Consider the following 21,381-nt stretch of genomic DNA (forward strand, 5'->3'; position numbering starts at 1 on the left):
TATTTAGTTGTATTTTTCTACTTTCATTTTTTTTCGAATGAAGGATTAAGGACGTATCAATAAATATGTGACCATCATTAGCACTCTTTCCATAGTTAAAAGCGAACTCACCTTTTCAACGCCTTTTTGTTTTGGTCAAATGTGTTATTGCATTTTACACATAACACATGAAACAGAATGATATTTAAATAGTTTGATACGGGTGAAAGATCACTTTCCCTTTCGTCTGTTGAATTCGGAATCCGAATTATATAGTCATATGTTTTTGGAGAAGTTGCCGTGAGGAAGATGACAATCCCTCCGAAATTTCGGCTGGCCAGTTGCGTTGGAGACTGTGCTCCAAATTATAACCCCGAAAACGGGCAACAGCGAAAACAAAGTTGATAATTGATGGCAAGGAGCGAATAACTCGGAAAGGACGCGTTACTGTTCCTGTACATTTTAGGGTTCTGTGTAAACTGAAGTGTTGGACTGGATTGAGCTGAAAGGTACTTTGGGGCATTCTCAGTGCCAGGCACAATTTAACCAACACTTAATTATTTATTTTTTTAGAATAACATATTAAACACATAATTGACGGGAAATATTTAATAACATTTGTTTCTGATAAAAGATCCCGTGTACATAAAGTATTCTGAACAATTATTCACAAATGAAATATTTAATACGAATATATACAAAACGAACAAAAGTTGGAACCACTGAGAGTTTACTATACATCTATATTCACAATCCAGCAATTCCATTCAGTGTTTGCTCGTAAAGTGCTATTACGTTGTCCGTTCGGATTTTGATCGCACCATATTTAACATCACAATAAAACTAAACTGCATGTGAAAGGAAAAGCGACGAGGACAAAACCTGAAATTTCTACGGACTAAGAAAATGATGTACAAAGCAGATTATTTTTTTCTCTCTCACGTAAACTAAACTTGAGTAACTGCCAGGAATCATGATTTATCCCTTTCCTACCCTTGTGTTATAGGCTAACTTGACTTCGCCACTGTGTGGAAACTATTGGACAGCACCCTAACCTGTCCACTTTAGATGAAGAGTGAAAGTTTACATGTCCCTTTTCCTTGAAGTACAGACTTTTAAAGAGATTGCTCTCGAAATCCGCGGAGGGTTTAATACAAATTCTGTTCAAAATCTGAGCTCGGATATAATTTGCAAAACGAGGAACTTTTTCTTAAATCCCTGTGACTGAAAGGCATACGATGAAGTAATTTGGTCGTACAAAGGAACGTGTACAAAATATGTTTCAATTCCGCTAATTCAGCTTTTGTTCGGACAGTTTAAATGATTCATTGTGTCTTTTTAAGCACAACGTACGTTGAAGAACTACGCAGGTATCTAAATCTGGAACAACATATAGGAGTTCGACCAATATCATTTTTTATTCTGCTAAGCATAAATCTGTACTTTTAGAATGAATCTTCAGTATTCTAATCGACGCGAATCAGATGTTTGCATGCTGCAAAATAGATCAACTTCATTTCATTTGTACAACTTGTGGAAGTAAGAAAAAGATATCACCACTATTTAAGAATAGTCTCTGAGCTGTGATAATCAGAGTTTTAAAGCTACAGTGAAAGCATCTCTTTCAAAATTTGCTAACTTCAACAATTTGTAATGAATAGCTTAAAAATATTTTAGCTTCAAACATTTTTGACCTGACTTGAAATACCCAATGTGCTGGCAAACTAGTAAGCTCAATTGTCATCAAATTCCTGCTGAGTGTTTTTTTCTCTCTCGGCTCTTTCATTGTGAGTCAGTATTATTTCTTGTTCGGACCTGTTTCTCTTCACAGGTTTCCATTTTAAAGACCGCGTGTCTTTTTTTAAAACCGTCGTTCTTGTTTAACGATGCCCAGGCCTCGAAATCAGCAGAATGATCGGAATCAGCTGATTGTTGGTCCTATTTAATGAATTTTTAACATTTCAAAAGTGACAAAAAGACTGATGTATATAACGTGCAGCTATAAATACCGACAAATAATGTATCTCGAATACTGAAGAAAATAGTTTTTTTTCTCATATCGGATTTATTCCGGGTAGATACGGCTTTCTATTTGTTGTGTATTTTTAGTTTACTGTCGACTCACTTACAGAAAGTAAATCCTCTTACCTGAAAAGTCCCTTTAACATATTTTCCCGATTTATGTCTAAATACCAGTGATTTATGAATCTTTAATGAAGCAAACATTTTCTGCCACAATTAACCTCTTCATATCATCTTTAATCAATTTGTCCACCTATTAAAACTGATTTGCACTTTTGCCAACTCGCCCTCAGGAATGAACGAGCACAGAGTGTAAGGTGTTAGTTTTGCCTTCGGTGGAAGCTGATCGTGTCTGATCTAGATGCAAGGAAGATGAAGAAGATGACGGGCAGATCTGCGTGGGACTGCCTGGCAGGGCTCCTGGGGCTGGCAATGTGGAGATAGACGCCAGGGACACTGTAGGTTTGATGGGCACAGGGACGGCTGGCATTGTCTGGGTGCCAGGGTGACAAATCGTCTTCATGGGCACCCCAAACGGGCTGTAATCTGGCGAGACTGGCATGGGAGCCATGGAGTCCAGGACACCAACGTGGGGCCACATGGATCCCACCATGTTACTGAGCTGGTTGGGAACAGGGTAACCAAGATGGTGCATTACAGAGGCTAAAGGAAGCCCGCTGGCCATCATGCTTTTATAGTCCCTTCCAATGATGTTCTCGATGGCGAATGGATGCTTAAATCCAGTGGATTGGGGCCCGTTGAGTCCGTATGGCTGGAACTGGGGCAAGCGCCCCATAGCTGGGGCTGTCTCCGGTGAGGCCAGTCCCAACTTTGCTTGTTGCTGATGGTGGTGGTGCTGGAAATAATTGGATCATCTGTGAATTTTTGGCGCTAAAGTGTTCCGACCGGTGCACCTTAAACCTCTTACGGCGGCGGAGGAAGCTGCCATTCTCGAACATGTCTCCACAGTCGGGATGAAGAGCCCAGAAACTGCCTTTGCCTGGCTGGTCAGGTCTGCGCGGGATCTTAATGAAGCAGTCGTTAAAGGAGAGGTTGTGGCGGAGAGAATTCTGCCACCGCTGTGTGTTTTCTCTGTAATAAGGAAACCTGTCCATGATAAATTTGTAAATCTCACTCAAGGGAAGCATCTTCTCCGCGGAACTCTGGATGGCCATGGCGGTCAATGAGATGTATGAGTAAGGAGGCTTTTGGTCACTGTAGGAATTTTTCCCCGGACGAGGCATTTTTTTGGCAATATTGGGAAAACAATAATCACAAGTACAACATTCACCAAAGGACCTCGCCCAGGAAGCGAAGCGAGGGGTCTGACGATGATCGAGTTGCCCAAGATTCCATAAAACCTCGGAATGCCAAGGTGCTGCACGATTACAGTTGCTGGTTTACTGCGCTGCTGAAAGATGCCGGAGTTGTTGATGCGGGTTAAAAAGCTTCGCGCTGTCTCACCAGGAGATAAAGAGGCCGAGAAGTGCACACTTGCGTTGTGTGAGCTAACGAGGCTTGTTGTGATCACAGATGCACAGACCCCTGCAGCTCCCTTCAGCGCTTTGTTGCTCTTCATTATCACATGACAACCGCTCAGGGACAAGAGGAGAGAGAGGAAAAAATCCTACACGAATCTTGTTTCACTTACACCTTTTAAGGAGGACTGTTCCGGCCAATAGAACGTACTTCTATTTTTGAACGCAGTGTGGGGTCGGGCTGAGGGATTGAGGAAATGCGAGTGGACAGTAGCAAGGTATGCAGTTGGCTCAAGTTGTTCAACCTCTAACCAAACTTTAATATTGATCGTTACAAAATGCCCTGCTAATTTCACTTTAACTCATTAACTTAACTCATTGTTTCCCAACACTGCCTTGACAATAAACATCCCGCGAGGCACTACCGTACCCACACTCTGCACAGCTGATTGAATAGAGGTTATATTTCTTCAACGTTCCCAGGGCCGAAATGGTTGCCACAAGAGGACATAGGTTTAAGGTGCTGGGGAGTAGGTACAGAGGATATGTCAGGGGTAAGCTTTTTACTCAGAGGGTGGTGAGTGCGTGGAATGGGCTGCCGGCAACGGTGGTGGAGGTGGATACGATAGGGTCTTTTAAGAGACTTTTGGATCGGTACATGGAGCTGAGAAAAACGGAGGGCTATAGATAAACCTAGTAATTTCTAAGGTAGGGACATGTTCGACACAACTTTGTGGGCCGAAGGGCCTGAATTGTGCTGTAGGTTTTCAATGTTTCTATGTTCGCCTTTAAACTTTACTTTAACGGAGCTGGGAAACTTATTTTTCCTAACGGAAGTCATTTTGGTTTGTCTCGGACCGCCAGTTACCATCTACATAAAAAAATGAAAACCTCGAAATTACGCTGTACGAGGATCATCCAATCAAATTAACGATGTTAAAGTATTAATTACTGGTCAGTTATGGGTTTATGACAATTAAATATATAAATGGTGCTCAAATGTCATGTGCGCATTTGATTTGCAAATGGATGCGCAATAGGCACTTCACCTAACTTCCCTGTTACCATCTTTGGGGTTTTTATTTGCTAATAACCAGGTTCAAAAGGAAGTCAAGAGAAACGAGTCTCAGCTCCAGATCAGAGATCAAGCGTTCTTTCCAGCGTAAAAAGAACACACCAAAGAGAATAAACAGAAACGAGGAAAAACAGGTCGAGAGAAGGAAATAGCAATGAAAAATATTTCGGGAGAAAAAAAGGGAAAATAAAGCAAAAATATGTCACTTTTCCTGAAAATGGACGTAAAATTCAAGCGCTGCTCTTAGCAGGTATGGGGGTCATACGGCTAACTACGGCTCAAGGGGAAATCAATAGTTATGGTGCACAAACAATCCATTACAACTAAAGGGCAAACTGTGAGTAATGTCATTTTTACGGGTTGTCTATTTATGTTAATCTCCTATCACCGCGTCTTTCTTCAGTGGACAGCAAGAATGTTAACAACCCGTCGAGTGCTGATGACGGATCAAGTAAGAGGAAGCTATCGATACGGCATCTCCCCACTTTGCATTTGCAAGGCTCGGATGGTAGTGAACTGTACTGTCATGATAAATGTTTATAGATATTTCAGTCTCGCCTATAAGACATTCCACTACAAAGTGAATAAAAACGCACATATTTAACTTTGAAATTGACAAAGCCTGCGGATGCTGAAGGTTATGGTATGCGGCATCTGGGAATGGCAATGCTTATTAGATGGTAAGAGGGTGTTGATCAGTTCTGCCTGAGACAGTCAAATAATTTGGTTACACGAATCGATTATAAGCGTGATACGGCCTATCGCTGGAACACGTTTAAATCAGAGTCCGAATTCACCTCCAACATGAACAACATTTAAATTTATAAACTTTCTGGGTATCAATTTGTAGCTACGAAAAGAATGGGGGCTTTAAACTTAATGGCACTGTGGTTGGTTTTCTCCCCCAAGGTTCAGCATGTAACAGAGACATAAGTGCAAAGCGTGGGTCTCAATAACTTCCACAGACACTTATTCGAACGAGTCTCAGGAGTGAGATTCTACGGAGGGATGCCTCCATTCAACTAAGGTCGCATCTTAAGTGACGAAGTACAAATCAGTTGAAATTAAGATTTTTTTCACAGCTGCGGGGTGGAAAACTAGACTACAACAGCACTGTGTATAATGTCAGTGCTGAGGAGAAAAGTCAAACAGTATCCAGCAAGTTATATTATGAAATTTCAGTAGAGATAAACAATACAACAAATGATTACATTAACTGAAATCCAATAGATCACAGATTTAGGATTCGGATTCTTGATTTGACTCGCAAATATGTTGTAGACTTTTTACAATTGTTACCCCGTTTTGCACTTCACAGGTTAATGCGGAATAACTTGGTCTGACCGGTGCTAAACTAATCTGATTATTTTATTGGCAAAGTACAAACCAAAGTTCAAATGTCACACCATTCAGGATGGTGGAAATTTAGGATCACACTTTCGCGAATCCAGAATTAACAGCCGGTGGCGGCGAGGGACGGTTTATCCCTGCTGATTCATCGGGAGCTTTCAAAACGAAATCTACTTTACCACAGTTACCCAGGAAACGCACGATTAGCAGAAAACAGCGGGATTACGAGAAGCACTGCGTTGTAAAATCTGAAAAAAGATGAAAATAGCGCCAAATAATTGAGGCAATTGCAGTTGGGATCCTAAGTGAAGGGTAGATTTGGAATAATGCTTAATAGCCCGATTCCCGTTTTAGCTGCTCTGCTTCTGGTTGTATACTTGCAGTTTTCACTTCTTAAATGATGTTAATTTCCATGTTCTGACATCATTGCGAAGCGGGTTAGCGGCAACCAACATAGCCCGACATACCTTAGAGCCACATTGCTGCCCCTCGACCATTATCAATTAACTTTAAAACGGGCGCAAGATATTTTGCAAGGATGAGGGTTGGAAAGCTCATAATGCACGAGCTCACAACCCTCAGACCCAGGTTGATTCTAGTTGCAACAAGTTCCCGTGTCATTCAGGCTTTCGGTCACCCTTTTGCCACTTCTGCAACTGTCAGTTGTTCCTCCACTTAAACTATTCTGTGCACTGTCCTACGACTGGGTTTTGGACTTTTACGCTCATGTACATGGCACATACTCCATTATCTTTCACAGTGATCTTGAGGCAAACAGAGCGCACACCTCATTGGCCTCATCCTCCGTCCCATAACGTGTTCTTTCCCTAAATCGCTCAGCAACAGGAACCTCCACTTAATTATCACTTTTAATGGGCTGGAGATGTCCCAAGGTATTTCACAAATTAGCAGCATGTATTGCATGGCAAGAGTATTGACCCCAAACACGATAAAATAGCAGCAGGAGAAGGTCACTTGGCCCTTTAAGCCTGTCCGGCCATTCAGTAGGATCCTGGCTGGTCCGCACTGGCTTCAACTCCGGTGCCAGTTCCATATGGCCCTCAATTTCAAACGTTTATATATCTCCACTTTAACTACCTCCAGTGATCGAGCTTCTACAATCTTTTAGGGTCGTGAATTCTAGAGATGCGCCATCCTTTGTGAGAAGAAATTCCAAAGCGTTTCAGTTTTAAATGGCCACCCCCTTTCAACCATCACCTCCTATTCGAGATTCACTCTCTAATAGAAACATCTTAACATTAACCATGTTGTGTCACCTTTGGATCTTATATGCTTCAGTGAGATCGATCCCCACTCTTCTCATCAAAGGTTTTGTTTTAGCCATTTGTGATAGGACAATCCTCACATGACAGGAATTAGTATTGTTAGTCTTTTCTGTACGGCCTCCAATGCTGGTTTATCCTTAAATAAGAGGACCAGAACGGCACACAGTACTCCAGGTGTGGCCTCACCATCAGTCTGCACAGTTGTAACAATACTCTTTTTATACTCCAACCACAAAGCAATTAAAACCAAATGCCACTTGCCTTCTTAATTACCTGCTGTACTTTTATATTTCTTGCACAATTAACACCCTAGATTGTTCTATATTCCACTCACTTACAGTCTCTCTATTTAGATGATAATCTGCCTTTTGATTCCTCCTATGGAAATGCGTCACTTCACACTTTCCTACATTAAACTCTAATTGCCAAGTTTTTGCCCACTCACTGAAGCCTTCCATATCCAGTTGCAGAGTCCAAATATCCTCATCACAGTATGCCCTTCAATTTATTTTCATGCTGTCAGCAACTCTGCCTTATACTCTGCCCCTCCTCCAAGTCATTAATATAAATAGTAAATAATTGAGGGCCAATAAGTGCTCCAATAGGTACATCTTTCCAGTCTGAAAAAGCCTCATTTATTCTGACTGCAAGTCTTCAATCTAAGTTTACACACTTCCCTCTTTCTTTTTCAATCTTTTTATTAATTTTCAAATTAGTACAAAATAATATATATAACATTAGTAATTTTACATATGGTGCAAAGAGATTGGGATAACAATCATAACAGTTAATATATACACACTTCCCTCAAACCGTGAGATCTTATCACGTGCAGCAGCCTTTTATGTAGCACCTTGTCAAATTCAAATACACTACACCTACAGTTTTACCTCTATTGACCCCACTTGTTATATCCTCAGAGAATCACAGCAATGTTGTCAGACACACTTCTTTCATTAAGCCGTGTTGACTTGTTTAATTGGATTATGCTTCTTTACATGACTAGGTACTACTTCCTTGATTAGAGACTACAGTATCCTCCTAACAACAGATGTTCATCTAACTGACCTGTTGTTTCTCACTTTTTGTCTTCCTCCCTTCTTGAACAAGGAAGTCACATTTGTGATTTTCCAACCACTGGTACCTTCCTGGAACTCACTGAATTTTGAAAAACTTCAGCAAATGGTTTCATTTTTTCTGCAGTCACTTCCTTAAAGACTCATTGGGTCCCGATGACATATCTGCCTTTAGTCCCATTAGTTTTTCCAGTACTTTGCGCCTCATGGTAGTGATTGTTACAAGTTCTTCCATGCTATTTGGAACCAGCCCATTAGTAAACTTGGGATATTTGCAATGCATTCCAATATGAAAAATGATGCAAAGTATTGGTTTAAATTATCTACCATTTCATTGTTTCCCATTCTTAATTCCCCAGTCTCACTCTCCGTGGGTCCCACACTGATCTTAGTGACTCTTTTTTATATACCATGGAAGCTCTTGCTGTTTGTTTTGATATTAAATGGTAGTTTACTCTCATGATCAATTTTCTCTGACCTTATTAGCTTCTTAATCTCTCACTGCTGGCTCTTGAAAAATTCCTAATCTTCTGATCAATCACTAGCTTTTGGCACTTTGTTCTAGTTTTTGAGTTATTGTTTTCTTTGCCCTTCTTTGTTATCTATGGATGGCTCACCTTTGTCACTGAGTGCATGTTTCTAATGGAAGAAATTTCTGATGAGTGTAATGAAAGAGCTGGTTTCCACTGCTATTCCTTATTTCCACCCACATCGATTCCATGTAATGCTCCACTGTGTCTATATCACTGCTCACCACTGCTCATCTATTGACCCTTCCTTTGCCTATTTTCCCAGTCCTCTCTAGACCGTGCTTACTTCATACTTCTGTGAGTGCCCTTATTTAAGTTGAGGACCTTGGTTTTGGACCGAGATGTTTGCCCTCAAACTGTACCTGGAATTCTACCATGTTGTGATCACTATTCTCTAGAAGACCCTTAACCAGAAGATCTCTTATTAATCCGACCTCATTGCGCATGACCAAATCTAAAATAGACTGTTCCTGGATAGGTTCTAAAACATATTGCTCTAACAAATAATCTTTGATGGACTCCACAAATTCCTCTTCCAGGGTATCTTTGCCAGTTTGATTAGTCCAATCAATTTCCAGATTCAAATCACCAATTGCAGTTCCCTTCTTACATGCCTTTGATATTTCCCTATTTATACTTTGTCCTATAATGAGGTAACACTTTGGGGTGCTATAGCCTACCATGATCTGTGTCTTCTTTCCACTGCTATTCCTTATTTCCACCCAGGTCAATTCCACATAATGATCAACTGCATCTATATCACTGCTCACCAATGTACTGATACCTTCCTTGATTATCTCATGTCCTTTCCCTTTTTGTCTCTTCTTTTGGAACTTGGAATAGCCAAGTGGTTAAAGATGCCAGAAGTGATGCCAGAGTCGGATGGTCAAAGTATTCAAGATCAGATATATAGCTAGGAGAGATTATAAAGATTAGAAGGTTATTGACTAAACCAATGCAGATCACTATAGGTGGCATCCCAGATTAAGAACATTAAGAACACATTTATGTTATATTCATTCAGTCTCTAATTGTGTGCTTTAATCATGGTTCAGCTTCAGGTATTCAATTACACTCTATTCTGAGCTCTGTCATGGGAAGAATTTACAAGGTGAACAAAGGAAAAGATTTAAGGATGTTCTTAAAATCTGTCTGAAAATTTACAGCATCACCATTGACTCATGAGACTCCCTGGCGCATGACCACTCAGAGTAGAAGAGTATTTGGGAAAATATTGAGTCCATGCATGAGGAGCCCACAGAAGACAAGTGCAAACAGTGAAGGGAGTGCACCACCCAATAAACTACCCACCCATCCCATTATATACCTCCTGCCCCACCTGCAGAAGAATTTGTGGTTTCCATGTTGGCCTCATCTACCACCTCAGAACCCACAGAACTGGAGTGGGTGCAGGTCCTTCTCAATCTTGAGGGACAACTTTGGAAGAAGAAGGAGCATGAAGAATCATTAACAGTGCCACCAGGTGACGATTATGCTATGGCTACTTCACTTCCAGCTAGCAAAAATCTATTCCAGGCATTGCTGCAGCCTTGATCAAGACACTTGGCTTAAGAACCGTGCTTCTGATGTGAAGCAAGAGTGGCAGTCCTTGCTGTTGGCAGGATTTGACAAAGTTTTGCAAGATGGAACCTTGGAGAAGCCACGATAATTGGATGTCAAGTGAAGAGCTTCCAGTGGCCGGAATCACAGCTAGAAATAAGAATGATTGTTGAGTCCCATTTTCTGCTTTCCTGGGGAACCTCTTCCAGGACTGAATAGTAAATAACTACAGATGCGATTTGATCAACTAGATATTTCCAACATTCTTTATTTCCATTACATAGCTGCATGAGTTTCCAAAATAGCTAATTTTTGGGAAACTATCTGAACTGTTTCATTCAATATGTTCCATCTGTCACATGACAGATAGAAGTCTAGCTCCATTCCCATCTCCTCCAGTAATGAAGAAGGCAATGTCAGCATGAGGGTAACATCCAAACTTCTGCCATCAGGAAGCAGATAAAGTTCATGCTAGAAATGACCTTCAAATAATGTCTGAATACCTTAGTACCATTATTATTGAGCTTGCTGATCAACAACATTCTGAGAGTTTCTACTAAGCTGGGAGTTACTTGGACTAGGTAAAACAACATGGTTCCGAACGCTAGGCGGAGGTTGGGTAGTCTGTTATTAGTAGATTACCTTCTGAACCTTCAAAGCTTGTGCAGTGTGCAAGGCTCAGGCTAGAAATAGGCTGTTTCAAACTTGCCTGGATGGGTGCAGCTCAACCCCTTTCTAGAACCTGTGAACTACCTGGAACAAAGTAATCCAATTTGTTTGATCTCTACTTCATTGAACTCAATGTTCATTACCAAACATGGTGTACTGTATTTGCACAATATCTCACTGATCTTATTCACTGCAATGGTTCACCAAATTTCCTCCAACAATGCCTCCAAGCTCCACAGCCTTTACAGCAAGAAGACCAAGAGCTGCACGATCATGGGAACATCATCAATGTAAAAGTCCACTTGTCATGGATCTTCTTAACTTGGAGATGGATTTATAGATAATGGCATTCTGTGATCATACCAGGCTTCTTCTTTATTGTCATTGAATCAAAATGGTGGGAACACCGTCGTAACAGGTCAATAATTGAAGTAAGATACCAATATTAGCTTGTCATGGCAACTTAGAACATCAGGTTCATCCATGTTCTAAGAAGAAAGAAAACATATTAAGATGAATGCATCAACAGAATTTTGATCCTTGTGCATTTTTGTTTTTATTTTTATCATCCATCATTATCTCAGCAGTGAACTTTTTATGATAGAATCATATGAAGATTATCACTCATGTCTGTAAAATTCTTACAATTCTGGGTAGAGATAGTTACATGTTGATGCTCTTAAAGTTGCCTGATATTATTGCTCTTGCACTTACTCCACTTCGCAAAGCTGTGAAAGTGAGCTTACACTAAAGCATATTACCTTAATTACCACTTCTAATCCACTGTCACTCAGATTTTGTTATTGCATCAGTGCACAAACTTGGAGGCTTTTTTTTAAATTTGTGGAAACCAGAATACTAGTGAGTTGTCCACTTCACCTTGGCACACATGTATTCCATGTTTGTTGGTATTCATACCACAGAATGCAATGAGAGGAAGGCCAGCTTGCTGTGCTAACTCGGCTATGCTTGGTCAATTTATAACTTGTTTCCTCTGGCTAGTACATTGGAATTTGAACAATGCTAATTTATATTATATTTTAGATTCCAGGAAAGAAAGATATTTTGATATTATGCAGCCAATTCTTACAGTGTGCTGTAACAGGTAATGTGATTATTCTAGCATTTCAGAATGTTCCACGTTTCCTTTCCATCCATCAAGAAATCTGGGACAGAGACTGATGTGAGCTGCAGAAGAAATATAAAAACAGAAGAGCATTAGGAAAAGGAGCAGGAGTATGCCAGTCATCTCCATGAGTTAACAAAATTATGGCTGATCTCCTCCCTCAACACCATTAACCTGCCGCTATCCCAACATCCCTAGATTTCTTTAATATCCAGAGATCTATCAATCTCAGTTTTGAATGACTGAGTTGCCACAGCCCTCTGGGATATATATTTGGTGAAAGGAAGAAGAGTGTATTCAGAGACGTCTACAATCTCTGACATGATATACTGTTGCATCAATCAGTGACTGACCCTCCACAACCCTTCTCAACTTCTGAATGGCTGACCCCCAGAGAAGTGGAACATCAAATGCATATTTACACTGCCAAGCCCCTAAAGAATGAAATGACTGCTCATTCTTATAAACTCCAGAGAGAATAAGCCCAGTCTGCTTAATATCTCATCATAGGATAAATCTCTCATGCCCTCATGTCAAGAATGAATCAGATGAACCTTTGCTGTAGTTCATCTATCACAAGTACATCCTACCTTGGATAGGGATACAAGACCTTTACACAGTATCCAGACTTGGTCTCACTCGGACTCTATATAATTTGAGTAATGCATCTCCACTGCTGTACCCAAATACTTTTGAAATTGAGGTCAATTGCTAGCTGCACCTTTACATTATCTTTCAGTGATACATGTACAAGGGCTCCCATGACTCACTGAAGACTAGCATCTTTCAATTTCTTGCTATTTAAAAATACTCAACTTTTTAATGAAAATTGATGACATCACATTTTTGCACATCATGTTTCATCTGCCATGCCCTTGTTCGTTCACCTAGTCTGTCTATATCTACCTGAGGTCGCTCTGCATCCTCCTCAGAGCCCAAACTGCCATTTCATTTTTGCAAACTACATTTATATTGCATCACAAAGTTCAATTTTGGCATTGTTTTAACAGCTACATGAATGAGATTGAGTTTTTCTTTAGGATATTGAGAATGGTACTTACTAACTTCTGAACAGCAGTAATTTTTTTAAATAACAACAGTCTTTTATGTTGCCTCACTACCTTTGTATATTTTCTGCTTTTTGATGCTCAATCAATGCCTGGATATTTCTAAAATATTGTACTTAAAATCTCTGGGAACTTAGGAAATAAAATGTAATCTTTACTGTTGCATAAAACAGCAATAACAAATTAGCAGTCTGCTTTGCACATGAAGAAGATTGAGAGAAGTGTAAACTGGCCCTACTGATACACTATCAGTTGCTCTATGCCACCACTTAAAACAAATTTCATCCTTTTAACCTCTGTCCCTCTACAGGCCATCCCCAGGTATCAAACAGGTTCCATTTTTACAGACATCCATAAGTCAATTTTGTCCATAACTCAGAAAGTACACAAAAATCACTCGATATGGTACCAAGACCTCCACAGTATTGTAATGAATGGCTTCAAAAGCAAATAAGACTGATAAGAAAGAACAATTACTAACAGTGGAGAGAGAGAGGAAACTAGATCTGCTGTTCATAGGAATGAATGAATGTATGTACATCAAAATATTGAATTTAATAATATTATGGGAGCTTGTTCATATGTAAGGGGTGTCCATACGTCAGGTGTTGTTAACCCAGGGACAACCTGAACACAGATTACAATGGATGTACTGATATTTAGATTAATTGAGGTACATAGTCAAAGGTATTTTACAGAAGCAGTTTACAAATTTGCATATTTATGTATACAACTTAAAGCTTGCTCTGCAATACTTTAAAACTGCTTTATATAATCTATTTACTTATACTATGAGCAGCCTTTAAAATTATATTATCAGAATGCTTAAAAACCTTAAGGTGTTTCGTAATCTAATCATGATAAAGCAGATGACACTGTTTCTATTGACAAACTTTGGCATTGCAATTATGATATTGTGGGTTAAAAATGGTGAAATTAAAGATCTTAAAAAATGGGAAATGCAACTCTAACCTGCCTATCACCAGTTTTATCTAGGGCCAGTCTTTGGATGTTGGGAAAGTGCCAAAAAGTTGGAAATAGATTAATGTGGTGCCCACATACAAACAGAGGATAAAAAGATAGCAACATAGAGATTTACCATTCTCACTCTCAACCCTTATAAAATAATTGAATTAATTGTCAGGATTAAAATATTCACCTCATAAATTGTAGCCAAAAGAGATTCATAAGTAAGGAGATTTTATCCAATGAACCTCATTGTCATATGTATAAGTGGACATTTCAAATGAAATGTGAAAAGGTGTACAATGTAATGTACCTCAACTTCCAAAAGTTATTTGACAAAATTCCACATAAAAGATTAATTACTTAAACTCAAAGGTGTGGGAATTCAGAATAAAACTAAGAATCAATAAAGGGTACAGAAGGATAAATGCTCATTATAAGAATTATTTTGGACAGGGAGTAAATTGACTTGAATGTAGAGTTCTCATTTCAGAATATAATTTATATAAATGACCTGGATTCATAAATTTAATACAAAGTTGTCAAATTTTCTCATAACGCCAGCCTGACTGGAGCTGTGCATTTGAAGGAATTTACAGTGTGAGTTGGATAGAACATGAATTTGGCAAGTTCATTGGCAGCTGAAAGTTATTGCAAACTAGAACCTAGTACTGGACCAAAAAAGGAAAATAAATGACCTAAACACTCCAATGCAATGAAATAAATAAGGATGAAAACAAGGGGTTCTTGGTAGACGTTATTCAATTTCACCTACTGCAGAGGAGTAATCAAAGGGGGGGGGGGGGGGGCGAGCGAATTACCTTACAAGGAATCATGAAGCAATAGCTGATTTGTCACAGATGGTTGAAAGTTGATGCAAATCTCCACTGAATGATAACGCACTAATATTGTACGGTATCTAGAGTCAGTTATTTACAAGACCATACAGACTTGTACTAATGCAGGGAGCTACCCTAATGCTGGAGCTGGTAGATTGCATGCATGTAAATTTAAAAGCATGCAGACAAATAAGTGAAAGCGATGGAAGAAAGCAACATCTTTACAATGTTTGCATCCTTTGGAAGGTTTAAATGTCTTTTAACTCATTGTCAACTTTTGACAAGGCTCAAAAGGAGAATAGTAAGAACTAAAAGGACAAAGTAAAAGGAAGGGTATGCAGCCAAGTGACTGAGAACCATTTTATGGCAATTTAAGTGAGTTGATGCAGCATGAGGTGACAATGTTTGTCACTTGCCATGTTGCTATGATATGTCAGCTTCATATTATTTAGTGCTAGCAAGCAGATAGCAACAGGTAACATTGTTCTGAGATTATGAAGATCTGGATCCTGTGTTGTCCTTAATAGATGTTTCAAATAGTTACCTATTGTATGACTGTGAGTGACTCTTGTATTTACTTGGCATGACCTCATTCATAACATACAGTAATTGGGAGTACATTCAAAACAACAATGCAGCTTTTTTGTTTGATAGATCTTTCCATATCTTGGCTATTACCATACACTGAGGGAGCTGGATCTTCTCCTGGCTCATGTTTTCAGCAATGAGGCATAATCCACTCTTATTGCAGACATGGAAGTGGTGATGGGCAAAGCACAGAAAAGTCTTTCACATTGTGTCCTTTTGTTGATCTTCCACAAATCTCAGAAAGTTGGGAATCCTTATTGAGTAACTGATCATTAATGGAATTACATAATTAAAAAAGAGCTCCAGCACAATTTTATGAAAGGCTGATGATAAACAGAGAAAAAAAAAACAGCTTTAAAACTGACCATTGAATCATTTTAAAAGTCATTTTAATTTGCTTGTGGATTCACTCTCCATTTAAGAACATAAAATCCATACTGGCTTTTTATACAGTATTGCACGAATACAGCATTGTTAGAAGTCCCTTTTTACAAATGACATGTTTAACTTTCATCTACCTATTTGGATAGATGCAAATGATCCTTTTCTAGAAGAAAAAGGAGTAGGGAGGAGGATTTAAAGAGGCTTCAAGGGAATAAAGAAATAAATATACGGGAAATGTTGATGTTCAAAGGGATCTAGATGTCCCTCTACATGCCACAGAATACTAACACACGGGCAGCAAGAAGTTAGGAAGGAAAATGGTATGTTGACCTTTAGTAATGAAAAGATTTGACTGGAGGTTAAATTGTCTCACTTTAATTATCTTTGTGAGACAGCATGTGGAATTCTATGTATAGTTTTGGTCTCTTTATCTAAAAAAAGGATATACTTGGCATTGAGGGAATGCAACAAAAAGCCACTAGATGGTTACTGGGATGACTGATTTGCTGCATGAGGAGAGATTGAGTAGATCATGCCAGTATTCTGTAGAGTTTGTAAGAATGAGAGGTGATCTCACTTAAGCTAAAAAAATACTCCTACAGGACTCAATAAGGTAGATACATGGAAGATGTTTTCCCTGGCAGAGGAGTCTAGAATTAGGGGTCACAGTCTCAAAATAAGAGGTAGCATATTTAAGATTGAAATGAGGAGACATTTCTTTACATAAAGAGTGGTGAATCTTGGAATTCTCTACCTTGGAGGGTGGTGGAGACTCAATGATTTTGAGTTCATTCAAAACAGAAATTGATTGATCTTTGGATATAAAGGAAATCAAGGGGTATGAGGGTGTGTGGAAAAGTGGCACTAAGATGGGAGAAGAGCCATGAGCTTGATGAATAGTGGTTCAGGCTTGAGGGGCCAACTGGATTTCTCCTTCTCTTAATTTTTATGTTGTTATATTCCTTAAGAAAAGGGAACTCCCACGGTGCTATAGCCAATCCTCAAACACCAGTGTCACTGATAGAATAACTGATTTTTTTTTTGCTGGTTTTGCAATCCTACTGTTCAACTTGTCTGCCATGTTTGCATTCACTATGACTCCATTTCAGAAATGATTAATTGGGTGTGATGTCTTTTGAAGAATTTAAAGGTGCTGTATATGTAAATTCCTTCCTTTTATAATAGATTTAATGGTCTAAATGCATGCAAGTTACACACCCATAGTGATAGACATTCTTGAAATATAATATTTCAAATGTTTTCCCAATTTATGTGAACCAATAATCCTAAATAAAAATCATTAAACAGGAGTAAGCTCCAAAGTAACACAAAGATCAAAATAATGCCACCCCACCCATTTATGAAAGAACAATGTGGCAGTCATCAAGGGAACATCATCACATTCATCTTTCTCGTTGGCTGGTGCAGAAGTGCACCAGTAATGGGATAATTTATGTGTGATTTGCAGATATGAATATAAATATTTCTTTTGCTTTATGTAAAGCATTGTAATCAGCAAGCAACAACCATTATTCCTAGGTCTCATTTGGTGGTAGCAAGAAAATCATTTAAGTACGCTCTCTGATTTCTGTTGTGGTATCACTCAGCCCTTGCAGAGCTCATCCAATCAGGTAAGCCAAATGTTATTTCTGATTTGCACGGTTTGGCACTGACTGATCAGCATTTCAAGTCTATAAACCATGCCCATAAGATGCTGGAGGGTGTTTTCTATTTTCTACAAAATGATAATGTAATTTTTCTGCATTATTGTAGACTTTCAGAATAGTTATTTACACAATGAGATGATACTATTGTATAGCATTAGGCAACATGATTGGGCTCAGTAAATGGAGGAGCCTTTTTATTTATGAGCCTTCCCAACAGACTTTATGAAACTCCAACAGGGTTACTGCATACTGCAAGAGGATATTCAGTTTCCTGGCCTTTCCCTCTGCTCAAGAGTCAATACTAATTTTTTTCTGGCTGTAATGTCCTTTCCAATCTTAAGTAGCTTCTATCATAAAGCTCTTAAGAGTGATCAGTGTGTTGCAAAATAAATTTGCCAAATAATAAACATTAAAAAATGTCCATACATTTATGAGATGTAGATACTGCAAGCAAAGCCAGCATTTATTGTCCATCCCTTATTGCCCCTGAACTGAGGGAACAATTAGGAGTCAACTGCATTGGTGGTCTGGATTTATGTGTAGGCCACTCTGGGTAAGGTTGGAAGCCTTCCTTCCCTGAATGGAATTAGTGAACTAGATGAGCTGCATCTGTCTGGTAGTTTCATGGCTACTATTACCAACACTAGTTTCTTTTAATATACTCTAAATTTTGTTTAATTACCTACATTTATATTTGTGAAATGCCATGGTAGGATTCAAATGTGTCTTTTGGTCACAAGTCCAGAACTACATCTACTGTATTAAAAACAGAATGCTGGGAACCTTCAACAGGTCAGGCAGTATCTGTGGAGAGAGAGAGAGAAACAGAGTTAATATTTTGGGATGACGACCTTCCATCAGAATTTATCATCAATATTTTTTATTTTAGATTTCTAAGATTTGCAGTTTTATTCTCTTTTCAAACTTCAGCTGCTGGAACAGTAACTTTAAGCCCAATATAATTAGGTACTGCCATTGGACTCAACACATAGTCCAGTAAAGGAGTAGATTAGCAGATGTGCTTGCATCAGCTGGTCTATGAGAGTCAGGGTCTTACTTACCTGTGAAGATTGAACACTTTGCCCACTGCCAGCATGATTCATGCCAACATGTCTGAGTGTAAATGGTGTTTTTTAAAAAAATTTAATTGAGAAAGCAGTAGCACTTTTACTTTGAAGTACTAAATTCTCTCCAATTATGATGTTGCTGTATGAGGGAAGTAATTTTACAAGCTCATATTGAGATGCTGAGGCACTTCGTCTGCAAGATTTTCTGTCTCTTACCCTTAGTTTAGAAAACTTTTGCTCTTACCATTAATTGACTGAACAAATGATATTTAATTCATTTTCCAGCAGCCAGTCAGATTTTTGATGTGGCTGATGCCTCCAAAATTATCAATGGTACTAAGGAGGAGAAAAATGATATTATAGATGTAGAACTTTTTTATTCATTCAAGGGATGTGGGCTTCGCAGGCTGAGCCAGCATTTAATTGCCCATTCCTAATTGCCCATGAGAAGGTGATGGTGAGCTGCCTTCTTGAACCGCAGCAGTCCTTAGGGTGTGGGTATACCCACAATGCTGTAACATTAGGGAGGGAGTTCCAGAATTTTGACCCAGAGACAGTGAAGAAACAACAATGCCTCCATTGTCAGGATGGTGTGTGGCTTGGGAGGCAACTTCCGCGCGGTGGTGTTCACGTGCCTTTGCTGCCCTTGTCCTTCTCGTTGGTAGATGTCATGGGTTTGGAAGGTGCTAAGAGTTTTGGTGAGTTGCTGCAGTGCATCCTGTACAGACAGAGACTGAAGAGTGCAACACTGATGAAGAGGACTATGAAGAGCTGGAAGAGCAAATTCGGGGTTGCTTCGAGTTGGTAGATTGGACCATGTTCAAGGATTCATCAGCAGACTTAAATGAGTATGCCACAGTCAACGCTGACTTCATAAGCACGTGTAGATGAGTGTAAAAACTCAAATTTTCTGAGTCTTCCCCAACCAGAAGTCCTGGATGAACCAGGAAGTTTGTAATCTGCTGGGGGCTAGATCTGTTGTGTTTTGGACTGGCAATCCAGAGTCATATGGAAGTCCAGGTATGACGTGACCTCTGAAAGGCCACTTAATGTGCAAGAGGCATTTTCAAACTAAACTGAAATCAAAGAGGAATACTCAACAGCTGTGGCAGGGCTTGCACAATATTACCACCTACAAGGCAAGATCAGGTAGCATAAGTGACAATGACCCATCACTCCCAGATGAGCTCAGTGCCTTTTATGCACTCTTTGAAGGGGAGGACTAGGACACACCCACACAAGCCCCCACATCTCTGGATGATCCTGTAATCTCAGTCTCTGAGGCAAACATCTGGGCACCATTCAAGAGGGTGAACCCACGAAAGGCACCTGGTCCAGACAGCATACCTGGCTGAGTACTAAAGATCTGTGTGGACCAACTGGCTGGAGTATTTACAGACATATTCAACCTCTCACTTCTGCAGTCTGATGTTCCCACCTGCATCAAAGGACATCCCTCCCTACCATCAAAAGTATCTACATAAGGCGCTGCCTCAAAAAAGCAGCATCTATCATCAAAAACTCCACTATCCGGGCCATGCCATCTTTGCATAGCTACTATCGGGCAGGAGGTACAGAAGACTGAAGTCCCACACCACCAGGTTCAAGAACAGCTACTTCCCTTCAACCATTCGGTTCTTGAATCAACCTGCACAACCCCGATCACTACCTCAGTACAGTAACACTATGACCACTTTGATTACATTACACTACAATGAACTTAGTTTATTTTTTGGTTCTAATTGTGTTCTTTCTTGTACACTTCTTGTATATTTTATGTTCATCTTCTGTATGTTGTGCCCCTAATGCTATGTGCCTGTAATGCTGCTACAAGTTTTTCATTGCACCTGTTCATACACATAATTGTACATATGACAATAAACTTGACTTGCAGATAGTACAAACTGCAGCTGCTGTGCATCAGTGGTGGACTGAGCGAATGGCTGTGTATGGAGTGCCCAAGTGAGCTGCTATGTCTTGTATGGTGGGTCAAGCTTCTTGAGTATTGTTGAAGTTGCATTCATCCAGGCAAATGGCGAGTATTCTATCACTCCTGACTTGAGCTTTGTACATAGTGGACAGACTTTGGGGAGCAAGAGGCAAGTTATTAGTCACAGGATTCCTAGCCTCTGACCTGCTCTTGTAGCCACATTGTGCATACGTATGACTACTGCAGTTCGGCTTCAGGTCAATGGTAATCCCCAGGATATTGATAGTGTGGTATTCAGTGATGACAATACCATTGAATGTCAGGGGGTGATAACTAAATTTTCTCTTGTTGGATATTGTCATTGCCTGGCACATGTGTGATGTGAATGTTACTTGCTACCAAACAGCACAGGCCTGAATATTTTCCAGGTCTTGCTCCATTTGAATGTGCACTGCTTCATTATCTGAGGAGTTGTGAATGGTGCTAACAATGTGCAATCATCAGTGAACATCCCTAAGTCTGACCTTATGATTGAAGGAATATCACTTAGCTCCTGATCTCATGACAGTCTTGGTCTAAACATGGACAAAAGTGCTGGACTTCAGAGGTGAAGTGAATGAGAGTAACTGCCCTTGACATGGCGTCAAGAAGCCCTGGCTAAATGGGAGTCAATGGGAATCTGGGGAAAACCCTCCACTGGTTGCAAAGAAAGAATAGTTCAA

General features: G+C 39.6%; 1 protein-coding gene across 1 annotated transcript; it reads right to left on the bottom strand.

The window, feature by feature from the left end:
* Window positions 1-2,290: 2,290 nt before the first annotated feature.
* On the bottom strand, window positions 2,291-3,245 carry foxb2 (forkhead box B2). Its single transcript, XM_052020232.1, is given in 2 exon segments — window positions 2,291-2,869; window positions 2,871-3,245. Coding segments are annotated over 2 exon segments (954 nt in total).
* Window positions 3,246-21,381: the final 18,136 nt, after the last annotated feature.

Source organism: Pristis pectinata, chromosome 7 (assembly GCF_009764475.1).
Source record: "Pristis pectinata isolate sPriPec2 chromosome 7, sPriPec2.1.pri, whole genome shotgun sequence".
In the NCBI taxonomy this organism is placed as follows: domain Eukaryota; kingdom Metazoa; phylum Chordata; class Chondrichthyes; order Rhinopristiformes; family Pristidae; genus Pristis; species Pristis pectinata.